Source organism: Mobula birostris, chromosome 29, assembly GCF_030028105.1.
Source record: "Mobula birostris isolate sMobBir1 chromosome 29, sMobBir1.hap1, whole genome shotgun sequence".
NCBI classification, from domain to species: Eukaryota; Metazoa; Chordata; class Chondrichthyes; order Myliobatiformes; family Myliobatidae; genus Mobula; species Mobula birostris.
In genome coordinates this window covers 21563085-21586334 of record NC_092398.1, presented here as the reverse complement: position 1 = coordinate 21586334, position 23250 = coordinate 21563085, and the positions used below count along the sequence as shown (strand labels likewise).

General features: G+C 53.4%; 1 protein-coding gene across 1 annotated transcript in view; it reads right to left on the bottom strand.

The window, feature by feature from the left end:
* LOC140190241 (5'-nucleotidase domain-containing protein 2-like) overlaps positions 1-22822 on the bottom strand; it is a 37386-nt gene extending 14564 nt beyond the window's left edge. Inside the window, exons 1-9 of the mRNA XM_072246807.1 lie at positions 22544-22822; positions 14101-14285; positions 13920-13994; positions 13610-13665; positions 12934-13027; positions 12684-12812; positions 12026-12086; positions 4886-4988; positions 3862-3963 (exon numbers count right to left, since the gene is read on the bottom strand). Coding sequence (XP_072102908.1) covers positions 3862-3963; positions 4886-4988; positions 12026-12086; positions 12684-12812; positions 12934-13027; positions 13610-13665; positions 13920-13994; positions 14101-14285; positions 22544-22748 — 1010 coding nt within the window. The 5' untranslated portion in view covers positions 22749-22822. The remainder of the gene's footprint in view (positions 1-3861; positions 3964-4885; positions 4989-12025; positions 12087-12683; positions 12813-12933; positions 13028-13609; positions 13666-13919; positions 13995-14100; positions 14286-22543) is intronic.
* Positions 22823-23250: the final 428 nt, after the last annotated feature.

The following is a 23250-nucleotide window of genomic DNA, read 5'->3' as shown; positions in this document are numbered from 1 at the left end:
AATTCCAAGAGTGATGAGACAGTATACAGAGGAAAAGTCAACACCTGGGCACAGTGGTGCCAAGAACACAGCTGCTCCCTCAACGTCAAAAAAAAACAAAGGAGTTGATTGCAGATTACAGGAGGAACAGAGAGCGGCTAGCCCCTATTGACATCAATGGCACTGTCGTTGAGAGGGTGAGTTTCAAGTTCCTCGGTATACACATCACCGAGGATCTCACCTGACTGCACATACCCGCTGTGTGGTGATAAAAGCAGAACAGCGCATCTTTCACCTCAGACGGCTGAAGAAGATCGGCATGAGTCCCCAGATCCTAAGGACTTTCTACAGGGGCACCATCGAGAGCTTCCTGACTGGCTGTGTTACTGCCCGGTACGGGAACCGTACTTCCCTCAATCGCAGGGCACTGGAGAGGGTGGTGCCGACAGCCCAGAGCATCTGTGGATGCGAACTTTCCTCACTTACAGCAGCAGAAAAAGAGCCCAGAGGCTCATCCGGGACTCCAGCCACCCCGACCACTTCAGCTGCTGCAGTCTGGCAAACGGTACCACAGCATTCAGCCCAGGACCAACAGGCTCCGGGACAGCTTCTTTCACCAGGCCATCAGATTTATCGATACCCATTGACCAGATTGTGTATCTGACTGGACACAAGACAATTATCTACGTAACCTTCGTGTTTGGAGCAATACCCTCCCACATTTCCCCTTTTTATTGCTTGCACACAGCGACGGAGATGCAACATAAAGATTTTTACTCCCTTGGATGTAAGAAATAAAATACACACGAACTTGTCCGTCTAATGATAAATATCACTCTGACCAGTGCCCAGGGACAGAAAAAGCCATCAGAAAGTGGTGGGCACAGCCTAGGCAAAGCCCTTTCCACCACTGAGCACACCCACAAGCAGTGCTACACTAGAAAGTAGCATCCATCATCAAAGAATCCCACTCCCCCACCCCACCGTACCATCCAGGACATTCCCTCTTCCCACTGCTGCCGTCGGGAAGGAGGTACAGGAGTCTTAGGTCCCATGCCACCAGGTTCAGGAACAGCTATCGCCCCTCAACCATCAGGGGCGCATCACTCCCCGTTTGCAGTAGCTACAGGACGCACTGCCTGCAGAAGGCAACATTTGTCCTGAAGTGGCACGCAAAGTTTCCATCACCACACTGATTCTATGACCCACAGGCTCACTTTCAAGGAGTCTACAACTCCTGTTCTCAGAGTTATTTACCGTTGCAAGAAAAAGTTTATGAACCCTTTGCAATTACCTGGTTTTCTGCATTAATTACTCATAAAATGTGGTCTCATCTTCATCGAAATCACAATAATAGACAAACACAATCTGCCTAAACTAATAACACACAAACAATTATGTCTTTATTGAAAGCAGTGTTTAGTCATTCACAGTCCAGGCTGGAAAAAGTATGCGCGAACCTTTGTATTTAATAACTGGTAGAACCTCCTTTAGCAGCACTAACATCCACCAAACATTTCCTGTAGCTGCTGTTCAGACTTGCACAACGGCAAGGAGGAATTTTAGACCATTCCTCCATGTTTCAGTCCCTCAGCATTTCTGAAATATCTTCCATGAACAACCCTCTTCAGGTCATTCCACAGCATCTCATTTGGGTTAAGGTCTGGACTCTGACTTGGCCAGTCCAAAACACAATTTTTTTTTTAAACCATTCTGTTGTGGATTTACTCGTGTGTTTCAGAGCATTGTCTTGTTGCATCATCCAACTTCTAAGCTGCAGGTGATGGACTGCTACCCTGACATTCTCCTGTAAAAATCTTGATAAAATTTTGAATTCATTGGTCCCTCAATGATTGCAAGCTGTCCAGGCCCTGAGGCAGTAAAGCAGCACCAAACCACCATGCTCCTTCCCAAATGCTTCACAGTTGGGATGAGGTTTTGGTGTTGGTGTGCAGTGCCCTTTCTCCTCCACACATAGCAATGGGCATTTCTGCAAACAAAGTTCAACTTTTGTCTCATCCGTCCACAAAACATTGTCCCAGAAGCATAGTGGAACATCCAGGTGGTCTTCTGCAAACTTGAGATGTGCAGCAATACTTTTTTTTAAAGGAGGGTACCACTTCCTCCGTGGTGTCCTTCCGTGAAGACACCATTCTTGTTCAGTGTTTTTCTTAGAGTGGACACATGAACAGAGACTTTAGAAGTCCTAGAGATTTCTGCAGGTCTTTTGCTGTTACCCTTGGGTTCTTTTTCACCTCTCTTTCAGCATTGCATGTTGTGCTCTTGGTGTGATCTTTGCAGGATGCCAACTCCGAGGGAGAGTAGCAACAGTACTGAATTTCCTCCATTTGTAGACAATTTCTCTCACTGTGGACTGATGAACACTCAGGTCTTTAGAAATGCTTCTGTAGCCTTTTCCAGCTTCACATATCTTCCCCTAAGGTCTCAAAGTTGTTTTGATCGAGGCATGGTGCACATAGACGGACCTTTCCTGAGAAGAGCAGGCCCTGACAGTAACCTGACTTAGTGCGTTTTTGTGTGTATATATGGCAGGCACCTCCATAACCCACACCCCCAATCTCCTCTCATTGACTGGAACAACTGACTCCAAATAGCTTTCGGAGAAGGCATTACCCCAGAGGTTCACATACTTTTTTTGAACCTAGACTGTGATTAAATTCTCTCAGTTTTAACGAGAGGGAGTACAATTGTTTGTGTGTTATTAGTTTAGGCAAATTGTGTTTGTCTATTATTGTGACTTAGATGAAGATCAGATTACATTTCATGAGTAATTAATGCAGGAAACGAGGTAATTGCAAAGGTTCACAAACTTTTTCTTGCAACTGCGTACATTTGTTAATTTTGCACATTGTTGTTTGTCAGTTTTTGTTTATGCATAGTTTTTCATAAATTCTACCACATTTCTCTACTTTCAAAAGTTCAAAGCAAATTTATTATCAAACTGTATATGTCACTATATATGACCCCGAGATTCATTTTCATGCAAGCTTTCACAGTAGATCAGAGAAATAATATAGAATCAATGAGAAATGACACACGAAGATGGACGGGCGACCAAAGGGCAACGGAAGACAAACTGCAAAGACGATCAGAGAAGTTATACGAGAATATGAATCCCTGACAGTGAGTCCATAGGTTGTGAAATCAGTTCAGTGCTGAGGTGAGTAAAGTTGGCCAAGCTGGTTCAGGAGCCTGAAGGCTCAATGGTATAATTGTTCTTGTAAATGCCTGCAACAAAATGAACCTCAGGGTTGTATATGGTGACATATGCATACAGGGGACACCTTGTTAGCTCCCCCCCCCCCGCCCTCACTGGGCGTACGCTCTGCTCTTCTGCTGCTGTAGCCTGTCCACTGCCAGGTTGGACGTGTTGTGCATTCAGAGATGCTCTTTTGCACACCACTGTTGTAACGTGTGGTTATTTGAGTTACTGTCACCTTCCAGTCAGCTTGAACCAGTCTGGCCGTTCTCCTTTGACCTCTCTCATTAACAAGGCGTTTACACCCACAGAACTCATGCTTACTGGATACCACACCGTTCTCTGCAAACTCTAGGGACTGTTATGCATGAAAACCCCAGGAGTTTCTGAGAAACTCAAACCACCCCATCTGGCACCAACAATCAATCCACAGTTACTCAAATCACATTCCTTCCCCATTCTGTTATTTGGTCTGAAGAACATCTGAACCTCCTGTCCATGCCTGCGTGCTTTTATGCATTGGGTTGATGCTACGTGATTGGCTGATTAGATACTTGCATTAACAAGGTGTACAGACGTACTTAATAAAGTGACCACTGAGCATAAGTAGAACAAAGAACTTTGACCAAGCTGGGCACAGATCCCCATAGGACGGTACTCACTTAATGCTGTCATTGAAAAAGTGGGGCTTGTCAGCCTGCACGATGATGACATCGAAGAGTTCCCTCCAGTCCCGGCCCACCATGTAGCTCATTCCCTTGTCACTGGGAGAAGAGAGAGACAGGGTCAGTCGAGAGAAGGCACGGCCAACAAGGAGGTTGGCTCCACCTGGGCTAGCCGAGTGAGTGGCATGGTTACAACAACGGGTCAGAGGAAGGTGAAGGGAACTTCTCGGCTTGCCGGGGTGGAGTTAGTCCATGCACTCCACATCCACCACATTACCCCTCCCCGCCATCTGCAAATCAGGAGTGTCACAGGACAACCTCCATGTCCCTGGGTGCCTGTGCACTCCACACCCACATTACCTTTCCCCACCCTACAAGTCAACAGTGTGATGAGACACTCCCCACCTCCCTGGGTGGAGTTAGTCCATGAACTCCACATCCACCTCATTACCTTTCCCCACTTCTAAAAGTCAGGAGTGACTGGTCTCCACTTAACCGACTGGAGTTAGTCCATGCACTCCACATCCACCACATTACGTCCCACAACACCCCCCCCCCCACAGCATCACACCGCCCCCCTCCACCCCCACCACTGTACAAGTGAGGAGTGTCAGGACTGCGACAAAACACTCCCCATTTACAGTGAGTGTGACTTCAACAACTCTGGAGGAACTCAACACCATTCTTGCTTAAATTGTTCCCTCTCTCCACCACAGTGGCCACACCATCTGCAGAATGCACCGCAGTCCCTCTCCTGGGATTTTCAGACAGTCTTGCCCAAGGTTACCCTTTCTCACTCCGAGGGCAATGGGCGCAGGGGAACACCACAACCTCCTGGCTCACCCCTCCTCCACTTGGAAATCTACCGGCCATTCCTTCAATGTCAGCCCAGTGAACTCCTTCCCCACACAGTCTAGGAGACAGCTCACCCACAACCTCTCAACGGCAGCTAGATACAAGGCGAAGGGCTGCGGGTGGGCAGCAAAGCAGACAGACGATAGGGCAGTTCAATCACACTCACACAAAGCTGAAAGGGCTGTTGGTGATGAGGAAGAGTGTCTTCCCATTCTTCACCAGGTGCTGAAGGACAGCAAACGTCTCTTCACCGCGGAGAATATACTTCTCTGTGAAATCAGAAAGACAAGAGAACTGAGAGCACAGCTCTGCGTCCAACCCCTTTTTTTTTTTTTTTTTTTCTTTTTTACAAAATTCTTTATTACAAATGTCGGTGCCATACAATATTTACAAACCCAGTGAATAACACATTTACTACACTACAAACAGACAATACATGTTAAACCAATATATTGCCATCCTCGTCAATGATGGCATTTACACCCCGCGGAGCCCAACGGTCCCGGAACATCTCGACGGTCGCCGTGGACTGTGCGTATTCCTTTTCAATGTTCACCCGGGCTCGAACATACCCCCTAAACATAGCCAGGCAGTCCGCCCGGGGAGAACCTCCTGCCACCCTTTTCCAGGAGCCACGGATGGCAATTTTCGCCAGCCCCAGGAGCAAGTTGACAAGGACATCCTCATCCCTCTGTGCCCCCCTCCTTACTGGATGACCATATATGAATAGGGTGGGACTGAAATGCAACCAGAAGGCGAGAAGCAGCCCACGCAAAAACGCGAAAAGGGGCTGCAGCCTCACACACTCCACGTACATATGGTACACGGTCTCCTCCAGCCCGCAGAAGTGACACGCGGCTGGGAGATCCGTGTACAAACTAAAGAACTTATTGCAGGGCACCGCTTTATGCAGCACCCTCCAGCCGAGATCCCCAAGGTGCATGGGAAGGACTCCCTTGTAGAGGGACTTCCACTGGGGACCCCCCTCACCTCCAGGTGGAAAGACCGACCGCCATGGCGTGTCGGGACGGTGGACAAATGCTAGGAAGTGGAGGGTGTGGAGCAGCAGCCCATAAAGGTACCTCCTGCCTGCATCCCTAAATGGGATTGTGGGTGTTGATGAAAGACGGCTCAAGTTGTGTGGATTCGTCTCTCGGGTAAGGCTGCGGGGCCTGGGCCCGACGAGCAGCTCAGACCGAGTCGTTCCACACACCTGAGCCGCACTGACATCCGTTGAGACAGGGCAAGGGTCGGCCAGGACCCCGCCCTCTGCCAGAGGAGGGGATTCCCGGCCTGAGGCAACCATGTTCCAGACTCTCAGTAGGTCCTGATAGAAGCCGGGCAGCCTCTGCAAAGCAGCACGGCTGACGCCCGCCGGTGGTAGCTGCATATCTTCAGCAAAACAGCAGCCCCTCCGGAGGAAGAAAGTCGCCAACACGTGCCACCTGGGAGGGTGCTCGGCGTACAGGAATCTCTGCAGCGTCCTGAGGCGGAGAGCCGCCAGTCGTGTGCGTACACACACCAGCGACTGTCCGCCCTCTCCTTCTGGGAGACTCAGAACCGCTGCAGAGACCCAGTGCTTCCTGTTTCCCCAGAAGAAGTCCACTAGCTTCCTCTGCATTCTTGCGACAAAAGGGGCAGGGGGGCCAAGGTGACCATCCGGTACCACAACATGGAGGCCACCAGCTGGTTTATGACCACCACCCTGCCTCGATAGGAAAGCACCCTGAGAAGGCCTGACCAGCGCCCCAGCCGGGCCATGACCTTTGTCTCCAGGTCCTGCCAGTTCGCCAGCCAGGTCTCCCCAGAAGGACTCAGGTAGACTCCCAGATAGAGAAGACGTCTGGTGCTCCACTCAAAAGCTCTCATCTCCTCCGGCAGGGAGTCCACCTGCCACTGGCCTACTAAGAGTCCGGAACATTTCGCCCAGTTGATCCTGGCGGAGGATGCCGCCGAGAAAACATCTTGGCACTCGCGCATCCTCCGCAGGTCACAGGGGTCTGTCATCATGAGGAGTACGTCATCGGCGTAGGCCGAGAGGACGACCCCCATGTCCGGTTCGCGCAGAACCAGACCTGTCAGCCTTCGCCGAAGAAGGCCGAGGAATGGCTCGACACAGATCGCATACAGTTGACCGGACATGGGGCACCCTTGACGCACTCCTCTTCGGAAGTGGATAGGTCCTGTCAATGATCCATTAATTTTAACTAGGCACTCTGCGGCAGAGTACAGGAGCCGAACTCGGGCCACAAAGTGTGGTCCGAGCCCAAAAGCCTGCAGGGTGCCCACCAGGAAACTGTGGTCCACCCGGTCAAAAGCCTTCTCCTGGTCAAGAGAAAGAAACGCTGCCGGGGTCCCAGTCTCCTGGAGTAGGTGGATCAGGTCCCGTACTAGGTGGACATTGTCCTGGATGGAGCGGCCCGGGACTGTATAAGATTGGTCAGGATGGACCACCTGTCCAATTACCGAACCCAGACGGTTGGCCATTGCCCGGGCGAAGATCTTGTAGTCCACGCACAAGAGGGAGACCGGCCGCCAGTTCTTTAGCAGGCGGAGGTCTCCCTTCTTGGGCAGTAGGACCACAACAGCTCTCCGCCATGAGAGGGGCATTTCTCCAGTGGCTAGGCTCTCCCCTAGGACAAGGCTGTAATCATCCCCCAGGACATCCCAAAAAGCCTGATAAAACTCAACACTCAGTCCATCCAAACCAGGGGACTTGCCCCTCCGGAGTTGCCGAAGGGCAGTGGACAGCTCCTCCCGAGTCAGGGGGGCATCCAGACGCACTGCGTCCTCTGGGCTGACCTTCGGCAAATCCTCCCAGACCTCATTACACGCCTCCGCATTTGACGGATCAGGCGAGAATAAGGACCGATAGAATGAACGGACCTCGTTGTTAATTCCATCAGGGTCCGTGATGGAGGAGCCATCGGTAGCCAGCAGCTCCACTAGCTGCTTTTGAACTCCCCGCCACCTTTCCAACGAGTAGAAGAAGGGTGAGCCACGGTCCAAATCCTGCAGCATTTGGATCCGTGACCTCACGTACGCACCTCGGGACTGCTGAAGCTGCAGGTTCCTTAGTGCGTCCTTCTTCTCCTGGTATTCCTGCCACAGCTGTTGGTCTCCAGCGGTCGGACCGAGGCGGGACTCCAGGTCGAGCAACGCTCTCTCAAGCCGCTCAACCTCAGAGCTCCGCCTCTTTGTCGACCCCCTAGTGTACTCCCGACATAAAAACCGGATGTGGGCTTTGCCCACATCCCACCATAGCCGTAGGGAGCAGAAATCTCTTCGCCTCTCCTTCCAGGAGACCCAGAAAGCTCGGAACGAATCCCGGAATCGGCTGTCCTCCAGCAGCCGGTTGTTAAAATGCCAGTACCCGGATCCCACCCGAGGGTGTAGTGGAATAAATTCCATCCACACAAGGTGATGATCCGAGCACGACACCGGCTGCATGGAGGACGCCGACACGCGGGAGACGTAGGCCCGAGAGATGTAAATGCGGTCTATCCTGGAACCTCCTTCTCTAGACCTTCTCGAGAAGGCGCTAGAGTTGGGGTGAAGATTCCGCCAGCTGTCCACCAAGTCAAAGGAGCCGACTAGCTCCTTTAACTTTTTTGCCGATGCTGGGTCGCGTTGGAGGCCCGAACGGTCCTCCGCCTCGAGGGTACAATTGAAATCTCCCCCGAGGATGACGCAATCCCCAGGATCGATGGAGCTCAGCAGGGTGGACAGCTGGCAGAATAGGCGCGTCTGCATCACACCGCGCCTGGGAGCATACACATTGATAAAATGCAATGGTACGCCATCCAGGCGCACAACCAGGTGGAGCAGACGGCCGGGCACAACGTCCTGGACTCTTTCAATTACTGGCTGGAAGGTCGGGGCCAACAGGATCGCCACCCCGCTAGAAATGGAGCTGAGGTGACTCATGTAGACCCCGCCCCGCCACTCCAGGAGCCAAGCAGACTCGTCCCCAGGGATGGTATGGGTTTCCTGCAGGAAACTCACCGTATACCGCCCATCCCTGAGGGCTGAGAGATTGTTATGCCTGCGAAGAGGACCCCTGCTGCCGTTTACGTTGAGACTAGCTATGGTAAGCTTCATGGCGGGAGCACACTAGGTCTCAGCAGCTGTGCCCATTTCGGTGAGAGCGGAGGCGCCCTCCACCACACTGTCCCGAAAGAAAGCAAGGTTACTTTTTGCCTTCCGGGCTCGAGCGGTACCAGCGACACCCTGTGACCCACCATCCCCCGTAGGAGCGAGGCTGCTTCTCCCTCTAATGTCCCTTACTAGGTCATCTAGGAAGGATTTTAGTTGCCGTCTGTCGTTCCCCGCCACCGCATTCCTCTTTCCCTTTCCCTTTCGTCCGAGGATGACTCGCAGGGACCTCACCAGCCTCGGCATGCTGGGCCAGCGTAGCGAGGCTAGTTGAGGCCGGTGCTTGGCACCCTCAGAGGTAAGAATAAAATGCTTAATTTCCTCTACAGGTATCAATGGGGACTTCTCAGGAGGGGTGAGGATGTCCATTATTTCACTATCGAAAGAGTCCCCCTCCAACCCGTCACTGCAGACAGAATCCCCATCGGCCTCCCCGCATGTTCCAAAAGATGGCTGCGCTTGTGACCCATACCGCGCAGCGGGCACCTCGCTCTTACCTGCCCGCTCCACCGTCGCATCAGCCTCATCCACATTTGCGACAGTGGAGGGACAATCCCCAGGGACTCCCTGCAAGTCATTAATTGCTGGGGTCGACGTGCACAGAAAAACGCCCTCCCCAGGGGGCAGGCATAGAGGGGAACCCGGCACCTTTGGTCCAAGGGATTCACAAGCAGCCTGGTGCTGAGAATGAGAGCGCTTTGTCTCGTCTCCTCTTACATTATTCGGTACACTGGCCTCCAGAGAGGCGCTGACTTGTAGGTCCTGGGTGGAGGCCTCCAGGGCTGCCTCATTGGTGCAAACAGGGCTATCACAAGCTATTTGCACAACCACACCATCTTCCCCAGGACTGGTGGCTACATCTGGGGACTCAGGTTTAGAACCAACCCCTACCCGGATTCCCACCCCTTCCTGGGACTCCTCCGCATCTACATCCCCTGCCCTCTTGCGGGAACGTTCCCTTCTCCTCTTCACACCGGAGGAGCACACAGGTGCAGGCTTCACCGATGGGGCGGCGCTCTCTGTTTCCATCGCCCCGTCTGCTAGCGCACCTCCCCGAGCCCCACGCTCCACTTCAGGCGAAATGGGCGTGAGCTCTGCAGCCTCAAAGGCCCGCTTCTTACTGTGTTTGGATTTCCCCTTTGCCTTCTTACTCCGCACAGACTCCACCCCGTCCCCCACCCGAACCACAGGGAGAGGAGCAGGGACCGACCCAACCGTAGGAGTAGAGGTAGGGGTAGGGGCAGGGGCAGGGTGAGGGGCTGGGGCAGGATTACGGGCGGGGGCAGGGTCAGATGCAGGCGCAGATGCACGTGCAGGAGTAGGATCAGGGGCAGAGGTAGCTGGGGCACTGGTGCCCGAAATGGGCTCCCTCGGGTTCCGGCTGGCAGGACAGTCCCTCCGAAAGTGCCCCACCCCCCTGCACGCATGGCACCGCGGGCGCTCGGAGCTCCAGTACACCTGATAATCCACTCCCTCATGCCGGACAGTAAACCGGCCCTCAACATCGTCCTCCCTTTCCAGCTGCATGAATACCTGACGCCGGAAAGAGATTACGGTGCGGAGGGTGCGTCTCTTAAATTTGTGTCGGATGGCAGTGATCTCCGACCTTACTTGCCCTAAACGGGCCAGTGGGGGTAACAAGTCCTCATTTGGAATGAAAGGCTTAACATGCCCAAGCACGATACGTTGCGTGGGGGCCGTCACCAGCTCCATAGGTAAAAAGATGTTGTCTACCGTGACTCCCCTGCTTAGGGCCCGGTGCACTAGCTCTTCATTCACCAGATAAAACACCGCCTTTCCAAACTCCTTCTCGGTGGCCAGAATACCACCTTTCCCAACAAGGTCCTCCATTGCCTCCGTACACTTTTCTAGTGTCATTCCAGGGCGCAAAATACATTGCACCCCACGTTCCACCTTCACCGACCGAAAAAGGGCGTTGTCCGAGGCCGGGGAGGCAGCCGCCCTTGCGTAACTCCCCGAAGGCCCGCGACTCCCTGGAGACCGGTCCGGCATGCTGGCGCTCTTTCCAGTCCGAGAATCCTACAGCGGTGCCGGTTAGAAGTCCTGGAACGAGTCGAATAACTGGCCGGGAAAGTTTGCAGTCGACAGTTCCTCGCTGGCTCGACGCCAGGAAAGGCTCCGTCGGACTTGCAGAGACCCAGGCCGGGAGAGGCCGAAACGTCCTTCCAGATGCTTCGGCACCAACACCGGACGAAAATCAGGAAAAACAATGGAGGAGGAACGTTACCCCGCTGTCAATGGGGGGGAACGACGGCGTTTGCCTCCGGTTTTGGAGCGAACCGGCTTCCTGGCGAGTTGCCAGCGGCCGCAGCTGGGAGCTATGCAGTTAGCAGCCGCCAACAAACCCAGCCCAAACCGGCAGTAAAACTGCACACCGAGTTTCTTCACCAGCGCCGTCACTCACTCGATTGTTCAAGAGACTTTTAGAGCCACCTCCAAAGTATTCCACGAACTTTATCCAGTAGTTTTGCCTCGATTTCTCCCAGCTCAGTCAGCACAGCTCCTCTCTGTGTCTGACCCCGGGAGTGTGTGACTAGATACTGTAAAGGGAGCTTCGCTCTGCGTCCAACCCCGGGAGCGTGTGACTAGATACTGTAAAGGGAGCTTCGCTCTGCGTCCAACCCCGGGAGCGTGTGACTAGATACTGTAAAGGGAGCTTCGCTCTGCGTCCAACCCCGGGAGCGTGTGACTAGATACTGTAAAGGGAGCTTCGCTCTGCGTCCAACCCCGGGAGCGTGTGACTAGATACTGTAAAGGGAGCTTCGCTCTGCGTCCAACCCCGGAAGCGTGTGACTAGATACTGTAAAGGGAGCTTCGCTCTGCGTCCAACCCCGGGAGCGTGTGACTAGATACTGTAAAGGGAGCTTCACTCTGTGTCTGACCTCGGGGGTGTGTGATGGGACGGTGTGGAGGGAGCTTCACTCTGTGTCTGACCCCGGGACTGTGTGATGGGATGGTGTGGAGGGAGCTTCACTCTGTGTCTGACCCCGGGAGTGTGTGATGGGACAGTGTGGAGGGAGCTTCACTCTGTATCTGACCCTGGGACTGTGTGATGGGACGGTGTGGAGGGAGCTTCACTCTGTGTCTGACCCCGGGTGTGTGAGATGGTGACGGGACGGTGCAGACTTACCAAGGTCCTCCATAACCCACTTGTACATAAATCCTTTGATATGAACCTGTGCGATAGCGTCCTGTGAAGGGAAGAAGAAGGGATGAGAGGGGCTCGGGAAACAAGGTAGGGTGAGGAGCGGATGACAGGGATTTAATCCCGAGGCCATTCTGCCCCTTGAGCCAGTAACACAGGAACAGGAGGACACCATTGCGACCCACAACTGAGAGTTAGTGCCATATTCCCTTCGCCTCACCCACTGTGGACGCACGCCCTCCGGTCCAAGGGGCTTATGGCCCCCTCTCGACCACCAATCGTCGCACTATATTGTCCCACGTTCTCCCCGACTCTCCCCCCTCACCAACAGACAGCGACCCCGCAGATTTGCTGGGATGTGGGAGAGAATCGAGTGACTGGTGGGGCGGGGGGGAGGGGACCACACACGGGGAGAACAGGCAGAGTCCACACTCGCACCGAGACAGATCCAGAGACTGCGAGAGACCCGCAACAGACAATGAAGACACAGACGCAAACAGCGAGAAAGAGACGCGCGCGCATGCACACGGATCACATCGAAGCAGCACAAAGACCACTTGCATCCCACCCCCCCCCGCCAACCCAAATCACCAAGGGCGCTGCTGCCCGTCGTCTCAGCAGTTTGCCTCCCGCTGCCACTGACCGTGATGTCCCGGTAGAGGTGCAGGGGGTCGAACTCGATGTCGTGGCTGAGGAAGTAGTCGTTGGTGACGGCGAGCAGGGTGACCTCGGGGATGGAGAACACATCCATGTACTGCCGGACCACCGGGCCCTGCGGACGGGAGCGAGTGATGGAGACAGAGAGAGAGGGAGGTCAGAGTCCGGTCACAGGCAGGGCAGGGGGGGGAGCGGAGGCCGGAGACGGAGGGAGGTAGGTACCTAGGAAGCCTCACCTTGCCGTAGAAGCCGCTGACCTGTTGCAGGGGGATGTGGTGGGTGCCGTGGTACATGGCCAATACCTCGTCATCAGGCACCGGCTGCAGACCCCTGGCGGAGAGAGACACAGAGCCGTCAGAGTCGGAAGCCAGCGGGGGGTGGGGGAGATGCTCTGCGCTGTGGGACGGGCTGTGTACCAGTGCACCAGCGCCGCTGGCGGCAGCGACAGAGGTGACACCCACGCCCCAAATTACCCTCACTACGGCAGCGGCGGTGGGCACCCAACAGTCCAAACCAGGGTGGGCCAGTTGGGAGGAGGGGCTGGAGGGAGGAGAGAAGGAGGCATCTACTCCGGTGAGTGTGGAGGGAAGGGTGACCAGTAGTGGGGGGTGGGGGGGATAGATGGGAGTGAGGCAACGGGTGGTGCAAAGGGTCTTACGGGGGTGGGGAGAGACACGACTCAAAGCAGAGAGTGGTGAGTGCGTGGAATGCACTGCCAGCAATGGCGATGGAGGCGAATACAACAGGGTCTTTTAAGAGACAGATGGGGACATGGAGCTGGGAAAACTAGAGGGCTATGCGGCAGGGAACTCCTAGGCAGTTTCTAGAGTAAGTTACATGGTCGGGTGACACTGTGGGCCGACGGGCCTGTAATGCGCTGTAGATTTCTATGTCCTATGTAGCGTGACTGACCTGTACACAGAGCCCATCTGTATGTAATGGAAGGCATCGATCTTCATCAGAATCCCCTGCAGGGAGAGAGGGACAGTCAGTGTGGAGCGTACAACCCGAGAGGGGGGCAATAGGGGATGTAGAGGGGTGATCTGGGGGTGGGGGGGGGGGGGACAGGGAGAGAGTGCAGAGTAACAGACTGGGGGGGGGTGTGGACAGAGAGGGGTAACAGACTGAGGTGGTGATTAATCCTCGGTGAATGAGCCCCGAGGCAGGGTTCTCCACCCGCCGCTGCTCCTGGGGGCGGGGGAATGCGGTAAGTGGGGTCTACCTTGTTGATGTCGTAGTGAAGTCCGCGGATGGCGAAGTCCGGCCAGTACGTGTAGTCCTTGAGTCCCTGCGGATACTGCAAGGAGAGAGAAAGGGACAGGGGATGGTCAGCGTGGTCTGCACTCCCACCCGCGGGCGGAGTCCCCGAGCGGGCACTGCCCGGCGCCACCCCCCGCGCCCACCTTGTACTGCTCGATCAGGATGTCCTTGGCCGTGTCGTAGATCATGGCGTTGAGCGAGCTGGAGTAGAGGGCCAGCGTGTAGTCATAGTCGAAGCCGTACACCTCGATGTCGCCCAGGCACACCTCGTTGTTGGCGTAGATGGTAGAGGAATTCAGGAGATTGCACACCCCAGGAGGCACGAGATCTGGGGGAGGAGGAGAGAGGGGGAGAGCTTGATTAATCTGTCCTGATTATATTTGAGATACAGCATGGAACAGGCCCCTGTGGCACTCAGAAGCATCCCATCAATTTAACCTGAACCTAATCACAGGACAATTTACAATGCGCAATTAACCTACTAACCGGTACATCTTTGGACTGTGGGAGGAAACCCACAGGGTCACGGGAAGGAAAGTACAAACTTACTTACAGAGGGCGCCGGAGATGAACTCTGAACTCTGACACCCCGACCTGCCATAACTAACTGCTAGGCTACCGTGGCACCCTATACCCTCGCGAGACATGCTCTCTAATCCAGGCAGCAACCTGGTGACGCTCTCCAAACTTCCACATCCTTCCTATAATGAGGCAACCAGCACTCAGCAATGTTGGAAGCAATGGTATGCAAACCCCGACTCTCGATGGTGAGAGAGAGCCTGCAGGTCCTCGAGTCGGGCAGCTCTGACAAGCGACGCGGCAGACTGTAACATCGAAACGGCGTGTTTTAGGTCTCCCTTCTAGCCGTTGCAGGAGCGATATCTCTCCCCCTCACTCGTGAGACAAACAGCCCATATGAGATGTTGAAGTGTTGGGATGGACAGTAGCTTTCGACGGACTCTACATAATGGTCTCTTTGGGGGCTTTCCTATTGCTTGCCAGGTAGGGGGGTAGGGGAGGGGTTGCATTCCTGGGGGCTACTAATATCAGAAGGGGTTGGGGGAGAGGAGTTGATGCTTTTCGTGCTGCCTGTGCGTGTTAGGGGGAGGGGGGCTTAGGGGGTTCTAACGTTTTCTGTCATTCATTCATTTGAATTTTTTTCTGTTTCTTGGCTATCTGTGAAAAGCAAGAATTTCAGGTTGTATACTCTATACAACCTCTGATATTGAATTGAACCATTGAACTCCTAAACTCAAACTACCTCGCTCACTTTGGAACTGGCTTGGTGGGACATCAGGGAAAATAGAGGAGTTGGGCCGAAGGGCCTGTTTTCCAGCTAAAGTACCTTACAACCCCATTCCATTGTCAAATTTTAGTATTTCTGTTTGTACTTATGCATTTTCCCATAGTTCTATTGCATTTCTTCATTCCCCTGCAAATGCCTGCAAGAAAATAAACCTCAAGGCAGTATATGATGACGTACATTCAGAGTATGCTCATGGTCTCCTGCTGCTGTAGCCTATCCATTTCAAGATTCGACCTGTTCAGAGACGCTCTTCTGCACACCACTGCTGTAATGCGCTGTTGTTTGAGTTACTTCCTGTCAGCCTGACCCAGTCTCGACCATTATCCTCCAACCTATCTCATTAACAAGGCTTTTTCGCCCACAGAACTGCCGCTCACTGGATTTTTAAATTATATTTTCATGCCATTCTCTGTAAACTCCAGAGACTGCTGTGCTGAAGATCCCAGGAGTTCGAAGATGCTCGGGCCGCCCCGTTCAGCACCAACAGTCATTCCCCCGTCACATTCCTTCCCCCATTCTGATGTTTGGTCTGAACAACAACTGAACCTCTTGGCCGTGTCGGTGTGCTTTTACTCACTGAGACGCTGCCACGCGATTGGCTGATCAGATATTTGCTTTAGGAGTAGGTGTACCTTATAATGCAGCCAGTGAATATACACTGGGGGAGGAAGGGGTGTGTAATGAAGGTCCATGCGTAGCATTCACAGAGGAAATATGGTTCAAGTGGTAATAACAAATATGAAAGCAAAGCAGAAAATAGTTGAAAGTCGATAATACAGTGTATATTCAGAGTAAATGTAGTAACAAAACTATGAATACACACAGTGGCCACTTTATTAGGTATATCTGCACACCTGCTTGTTAGTGCAAATACCACTGCTGGTCTCCTGCGATTTCCACGCACAACAGCCTCTAGAGTTTACGGAGAAACAGAAAACGTCCAGTGAGCGGCAGATGGGTGGGTGAAAGCACCTTGTGAGTGAGAGAGTTGGAGAACAGCCAGACGGGTCCGTACTGACGGAAAGGCAACGGTAGCTCAAACAACCCCGCGTTACAACGGCGGCATGCAGGAGAACGTCTCCGAACGCACAACACGTCGAAGCTTGAAGTGGGGGGGCTACGGCAGCGGAAGGCCATGAACGCGCACTCAGTGGCCACTCTGCCAGGGTGCCGGAGGAACCCAGCAAAGCGGCCACACCGAGGTTGGAGGTCAATAATCGAATCCAGATCTGGACACCCAGTCTGTCGCCGTTCTCCTCGGAGCAGAAGAGCTCAAGGAGGCAGCCAAGCGGCAGGAAGACAACAGGCTTCTCGGGGTAAAGGGCAGGTTGAGGTTCGACCCCCTCGCCCACATACCCTCGGAGAGGATCCCGACGGGAACTGGCAAGTACAGGTGAGTGATCCTCCTTCCTGTGCTTAGGGAATGGAGGGGGGGGGGGGAGGCAGTACAGTCGGGGGTTGCACAATGTGATTACAGTGCCGGTGGCCGGGGTTCGATTCCCACCACCGCTCGTAAGGAGTGCCCGTCGGAGTTTACTCGGGGTGCTCCAGTTTCCTTTCACGCTCCAAAAAGCGCACAAGGTTAGTAGGTGAATTGGCCGCATGGGTGTAATTCCACCCAGGGAGGGTGGGGAAACTGGCAAACCAGTTCCACCGCTGAGGGCCCAGAGGGGAAGAGGAGTCGGGCCAAGCTGCGGACCTGGGCTCAGTCCGTGAGCAGGGGTGTGACCCCTCCCCCTTGCCCCGGGGGTGGGGGAAGGGGGAGTTTTCGGACGGTCAAAGGGGAACAACTCAGGAGTCAGGCCGCTGGTCTATGCAAGCTGTGATTAGATAGGACTTGTTTACTCGTCAGGTGCACCGAGATACAGCAGACATCTTTTATTTATTCTTTTCAATCTGGAAATACAGCACGGAACAGGCTTTTCCGGCCCAACACCCCACTGACTGACCCCGGCCTAATCGCTGGACAATTTACAATGACCAAATAACCTACCAACTGGCACGTCTTTGGACTGTGCGTGGAAACCGGAGGAAACCCACGCTGTGCACAGGGGAGAACGTACAAACTCCTTACCGCCCGCGGCAGGGACTCCAACGCCCCCAGCTAACCGCTAAGCTACCGCGCCCTTCGGATTAGTGTGAAGGAAAGAGAATTTGGGGCACAGAATAGGCCCTTCAGTGTTGTGGAGAATTAAGACTTTATCCATTCTGCCTGCACATGGTCAATCTCCCTCAAGTCCCCGTGTGTTCAAAGTTAATTTATTATCGAAATATGTATACTTTATACAACCTTGAGATTCTTCTTACCGGCAGCCATGAAACAAAGAACCCTAAATAAAAAGACCGTCAAAATCCAAGGGAGAGCGAGAGTGAGGGGAGACGAGGGAGAGAGAGGGAGGGGAGAGAGGGGGGAGAGGGGGGGAGAGGGAGGAGAGGGAGAGGGAGGGGGGGGGAGAGGGAGAGGGGAGGGGGGAGGGGGGAGGGGGGGGAGAGGGGAGGGGGGGGAGAGAGAGAGGGGGGAGAGAGGAGAGAGGGAGACCAAATCATGCAAACGAAAGCAAACAGCATTCAGAACTGAAGTTCACAACGCCAGGCATCTCTGCAGCCGACCCAGAGGTTCACAGAGTCAATCAAACCCCGCGGAGCAGTGAGCCGAACCGGCCCGTCTCTCGTTCCGATCCCAACACCCCGACCATTTCAATCTGGCCCGGTGCCTAACTTGTCTAAATCTCGGGCCACTCTTCGCCCTTTCCGACTCAGCTCGCCTCTTGAATCGACCAGACCTCAGATCTGTCCTCACGCTTGACCTCGGCTACGCCTCATTTTTGTGTCTAACAGGTTCTTAAACACCTCTGTCATCAGCTCAATTGCTTCCATAGAACACGCTCATGTCTGCATCAACACTGCTGAGGTCAGCAAAGTAGAGAGCTTCAGGCTTCCGGGAGTGAACATCAATGACACTGCGGCCAAGAATCCTCCCCGCAGAACGGCTGGGTATTCTCCGGGTCCTCCCACACGCCAAAGACATACTGGGTAGATTAACTGGTCACTGCAAACTCTCCTGTGATTAGGTAGGGATTAACCTGGATTGCGCGGTTGCTGGGGTAGCGCGGCTCGAAGTTGGAAGTAAATTTAATTATCAGAGTACATATACGTCACCACAGACAGCCGACAAAGGACTGTAGGTTTTACCATCCGTCGGAGACATTTATCAGGAGCGCTGCAGACGCAGGGCCCTTAGTATTATCAAGGATCCCACCCGTCCATCCAGCACCCCCTCTGACTTTCCACCGTCCAGCAGGAGACTCCGATGCATAATGACAAGAATGGTCAGGACAGGATGGGAAACAGTTTCTTCCCTCAGGCCATTAGACTTCTGAACTCCCTGTCGCATCGATTCCAAGTGACACCGGATAATATCGATTCCAAGTGACACCGGATAATTTGTTCTGTACCCTACAATATTTAATTTGTGCACTTCACTGTGTTTGTCTCTGCATAATTCATCTGTAGATTTTATCCTTACTTTCCTAAATTGCTGTGTGTTACGTGTGCTTTACACCCTGGTCTGGAGAAACGTTGCCCCATTTGACGGTGTATTTATATAGTTAAATGACAATAAACCTGACTTGGCGATTCATTTTCTCGTGAGCAGATTAGCAAATCTATAGAATAGTAACTGTAACAGGATCAATGAAAGATCAACCAGAGTGCAGAAGATAACAAAATTGTGCGATAAATAACAAGAACATGAGCTAAAGAGCTCTTAAAGTTGGATGACTGGTTGTGGGAACTTCTCAATAGATGAATGTAGTTGTCCCCTTTTGTTCAAGAGCCTGATGTTGAGGGGTAGTAACTGTGGTGTGTGAACCTGGTGGTGGGGGTCCTGAGGCTCCTGTGCCTTCTACCTGATGGCAGCAGCGAGAAGAGAACATGGCCTGGGTAATAGGGATGCTGCTTTTTCCTCCCTCTGTCCCTCTCACTATAGCTCCTTGCCCATCCTCTGGGCTTTCCCCCCTCCCCCTTTCTTTCTCCCTCAGCCTCCCGTTCCATGATCCTCTCCCTTCTCCAGCCTCGTATCCCTTTTGCCAGTCAACTGTCCAGCTTTTAGCTCCATCCCTCCCCCTCCTGTCTTCTCCTATCATTTCAGATCTCCCCCTCCCACTTACAAATCTCTTCTTTCAGTTAGTCCTGACGAAGGGTCTCGGCCCGAAACGTCGACTGCATCTCTTCCTGTAGATGCTGCCTGGCCTGCTGAGTTCACCAGCACTTTTTGTGTGTGTCACCTCTACCACCACCCCAGGCACCCACTACTCTGTGTAAAAAAAAACTTGCCCCTCACATCTCCTTTGAACCTACCCCCCTCAGCTTAAATGATCGTCAGGAGCATTAGACATTTCAAACCTAAGGGAGAAAGATACCGGATGCTACTCTATCTATGCCACTCAAAATCTTACAAACTCCCTTGGATCTCCCCTCAGCTTCCACCACTCCAGAGAAAACAACCCATGTTTGTCCAGCTTTTTCCTTCTTACTCACACTCTCCAATCCAGGCAGCATCCACCAATTCTCCTCCGTCTCTCCTGCTTGTTGGCTCTTCACAGAATTCCAACAGATTCGTCAGACAAGATCTTAACTTGTGGAAACCAGGCTGACTTTGGCAATTCTTATTTTACCACGTGCCTCCAAATACCACAAAACCTCATCCTTAACGATCGATTCCAACATGTTCCCAACCACTGAGGTCAGACTATAGTTTCCTTTCTTCTGGAGTAACATTTGGAATTTCCCATTCGCCAGAATTCATTGACTCTTGAGAGATTGTTACTAATGCCTCCACAATTTCTTCAGCTACCTCTTTCAGAACCCTGCAGCTTTTCAGTTTCCCAAGCACCATCTCCCCAGAAATAGCAACTTCATTCACCTCCGCCTCCTTGCCACTCTGGAACTTCCAGCCTACTGCTCGTGCAGACTGATGCAAAATACCTATTCAGTTATTCTGCCATTTCCTCGTCCCCATGACTCTCTAGAAGGAGCCTCACACTTCCTTTGGTAGAGACATCTCCATTCCACCACTGTAAAGCAGCCAGCATAATCAGAGACCCCACCAAACCCTAGACTTGCTCTCTTCTCCTCCCTCCCATCAGACAGAAGATATAAAAGCCTGAAAGCACGTCCCACCAGGCTCAAGGGCAGCTTCTACCCCCGCTGTTATCAGACTCTTGAACGGATCTCTCGTACGATAAGACCTCACTATCTACCTTGTTACGATTTTGCACTTTATCATTTATCTGCGCTGCATTCTCTCTGTAGCTGTTACACTTTATTCTGCATTCTGTTATTGATTTACCTTGTTCTGCAGAACTGTGCTAAAATCTCAGACACCCTGGATTTTTTTTTAAATATATGATTTTCAGGCCGTACAACCTCCAGAGCCCTGATCTCAACATCGAGGCTGTCTGGATTACCTGGAGAGAGAGAAGCAAGCGAGACAGGCAAAATCTGCAGAGGAACTATGGCAAGGTCTCCAAGGTGCATGGAACAACCTACCAGCCGATTTTTTTGTATAAAACTGCAGGACAGTGTACCTGAGAGAATCGATGCAGTTGTAAAGGCAAAGGGAAGTCACACCAAGTATTGATTTGATTAAGATTTTTTTTTCTGTTCATTTTCTTTATAGTAAACTTTTCATTTCATTATTTTTGAAGGCATCTTCACTTTACAGAGTTTTTTTTTAACGTGTCTAAGACTTTCGCACAGTACTGTACCTCATCGACTTAACATCCCGATTACGCAGATTGTTGGCGCGTGGCCAAGTGGTTAAGGCGTCAGTCTAGTGATCCGAAGGTCGCTAGTTCGAGCCTTGGCTGAGGCAGTGTGTTGTGTCCTTGAGCGAGGCACTTAACCACACATTGCTCTGCGACGACACCGGTGCCAAGCTGTATGGGTCCTAGTGCCCTTCCCTTGGACAACATCGGTGGCGTGGAGAGGGGAGACTTGCAGCATGGGCAACGTTTAATGCCCGGTCTTGGAGACTAATATCTGGACTTGGTGGGGGGGGGGGCGAGACAAACTGGATTTGGGGGCAGGTTTAATCTGGCAGGGTGGAGATTGGGGGGGGGGTTTCTCAGCTGGGAGCAGTGATGAGAAGCGTGCTGCACAGGCCGAGGGCTGAGAGAGGGGCTCTCATCTGTGAGGCGAGAGGCACTGCTGGAAGAGATAAGGGACACGCTGCCATGGTGAGTCAGCAGCCAGACAGACACAATGGAACACTGCACAACACTCCAGGAACATGTATGGTTTCCTCCAGCCCATTAAAAGCTCAAAGTAAACTTATTATCCCACTATGATAAGTCACCATATACTACCCTATTCACAGCAGAACAAAGAAATACAATAGAATCAATTAAAAATGACAAAGACAGACCAACAAGCAAAGTGTGAGGAACTGTGAAAATGCAAAAATAAATAATACTGAGAACATAAGAGAGAGTCCTTAAGAGTCTGCAGGTTCAGTGTTGAGGTGGGGGAAGTTATCCACGCAGGTTCAGGAACCTATTGGTTGAAGGGTGCAGGTAATAACTGTCCCTGAAACCAGTGGTGTGGGAGCTCAGGCTCCTGTCTCTCCCTCCCTCCCGATGGCAGCAGCGAGGAGGCAGCACGGCCTGGGTGGAGAGGGTCTTTGACAATGGATGCTGCTTTGGCTTGGCAGCGCTCCTTGTAGATATGCCCAGTGGTGGGGTGTGTTAAACAACCCTGAGCTGGGACGCAGCGAGCCAACCCGGACGAGGGGTGTACAGCGGTGGAGGGGGAAATTAAGGAGGGGTTGGAGGGCAAGAGGGGGAAGTGGAGTGGAGGGGCAGGGAGTTAGAGGGGAGAAGGGTGGGGTGAGAGAGGACAGGGTGGTACAAAGTGAGGGGGGTAGAGGGTGTGGGAGAGTGGGGGGAACTAGGCGCAAGGGTAGGATTGGAGTGGGGGCAGGTGTGTAGAAGGGGTTAGGGAGTAGAGCGGGTGAGAGAGGACAGGGTGGTACAAAGTGAGGAGGGGTAGAGGGTGTGGGAGAGTCGGGGCACGGGTCGAGGACTGGGCATAGGGGTAGGATTGGGGTGGGTAGAGGGTGGATGGAGGGGGGCAGGTGGGTAGGGAGTAGAGGGGGTGAGAGGGTAAGGGGGAGAGAAGGGCAGGGTGGCAAAAGGGGAGGAGGGCATAGAGGGTGGGGCAAGGGCAGTGGGGGGTATGATCTAGTCTCCGACCCCTTTCGGCTTGACCCTCCCTCCTACCTCGCACCAGCCGCTTCATGTCACTGTACCGAGCCCACAGGTGACTCTTGCTGCCCGCAGGAGCGGGCGCCGCCGCGGTCCTTCGCGACGGGCTCTGAGATGGGGCATGCAGCTGGTGCTCCCAGGCGCAGGGGACGCCCGGCTGCTCCCACACGGCCGTCAGCCGCCGGCCGGCCCACCAGCCCCGGGACAACCCGGCGCCCATCTTCCCGGGGCAGCCACACCACCTCAGTCCGTCTGCTCGCCGAACACAACGCTGGGCCTCTGTCTCTATCGCTGACCACTTCCACCAATCACCACAGGCCCTCCCTATACTGCTAACAGTGCTATCCAATCGTATATCCGAACTTGCACAATCAGCCTGCCCCCTCCGTTTGATGGGCAGGCACTTGCAGCCAATTGGAGCGTACACGCCACCCCTTCTCCTGCGATCAACAACTTCAATGCTAGGCGTTAACCCGCCCTCTAAGGACGCGATGAATGGCTGCTCTCAGCCAATCGATCACCGCTCCACCCCTTGATTGGCGGTGGCATCGCCCTCTCCCGCACTCCGGCACTCCTCTCGGACTCTGATTGACAGCGGGTCGCAGCAATAAGCGTCCGGCTGCTTTCGTCTCTCGAGCCACGCGTACGCTACGGAAATCAAACCTCCCTCCGTCTTGTGATGGACAGCGGCCCACACCAATCGAAGGCGGCTGAAGGTGAAA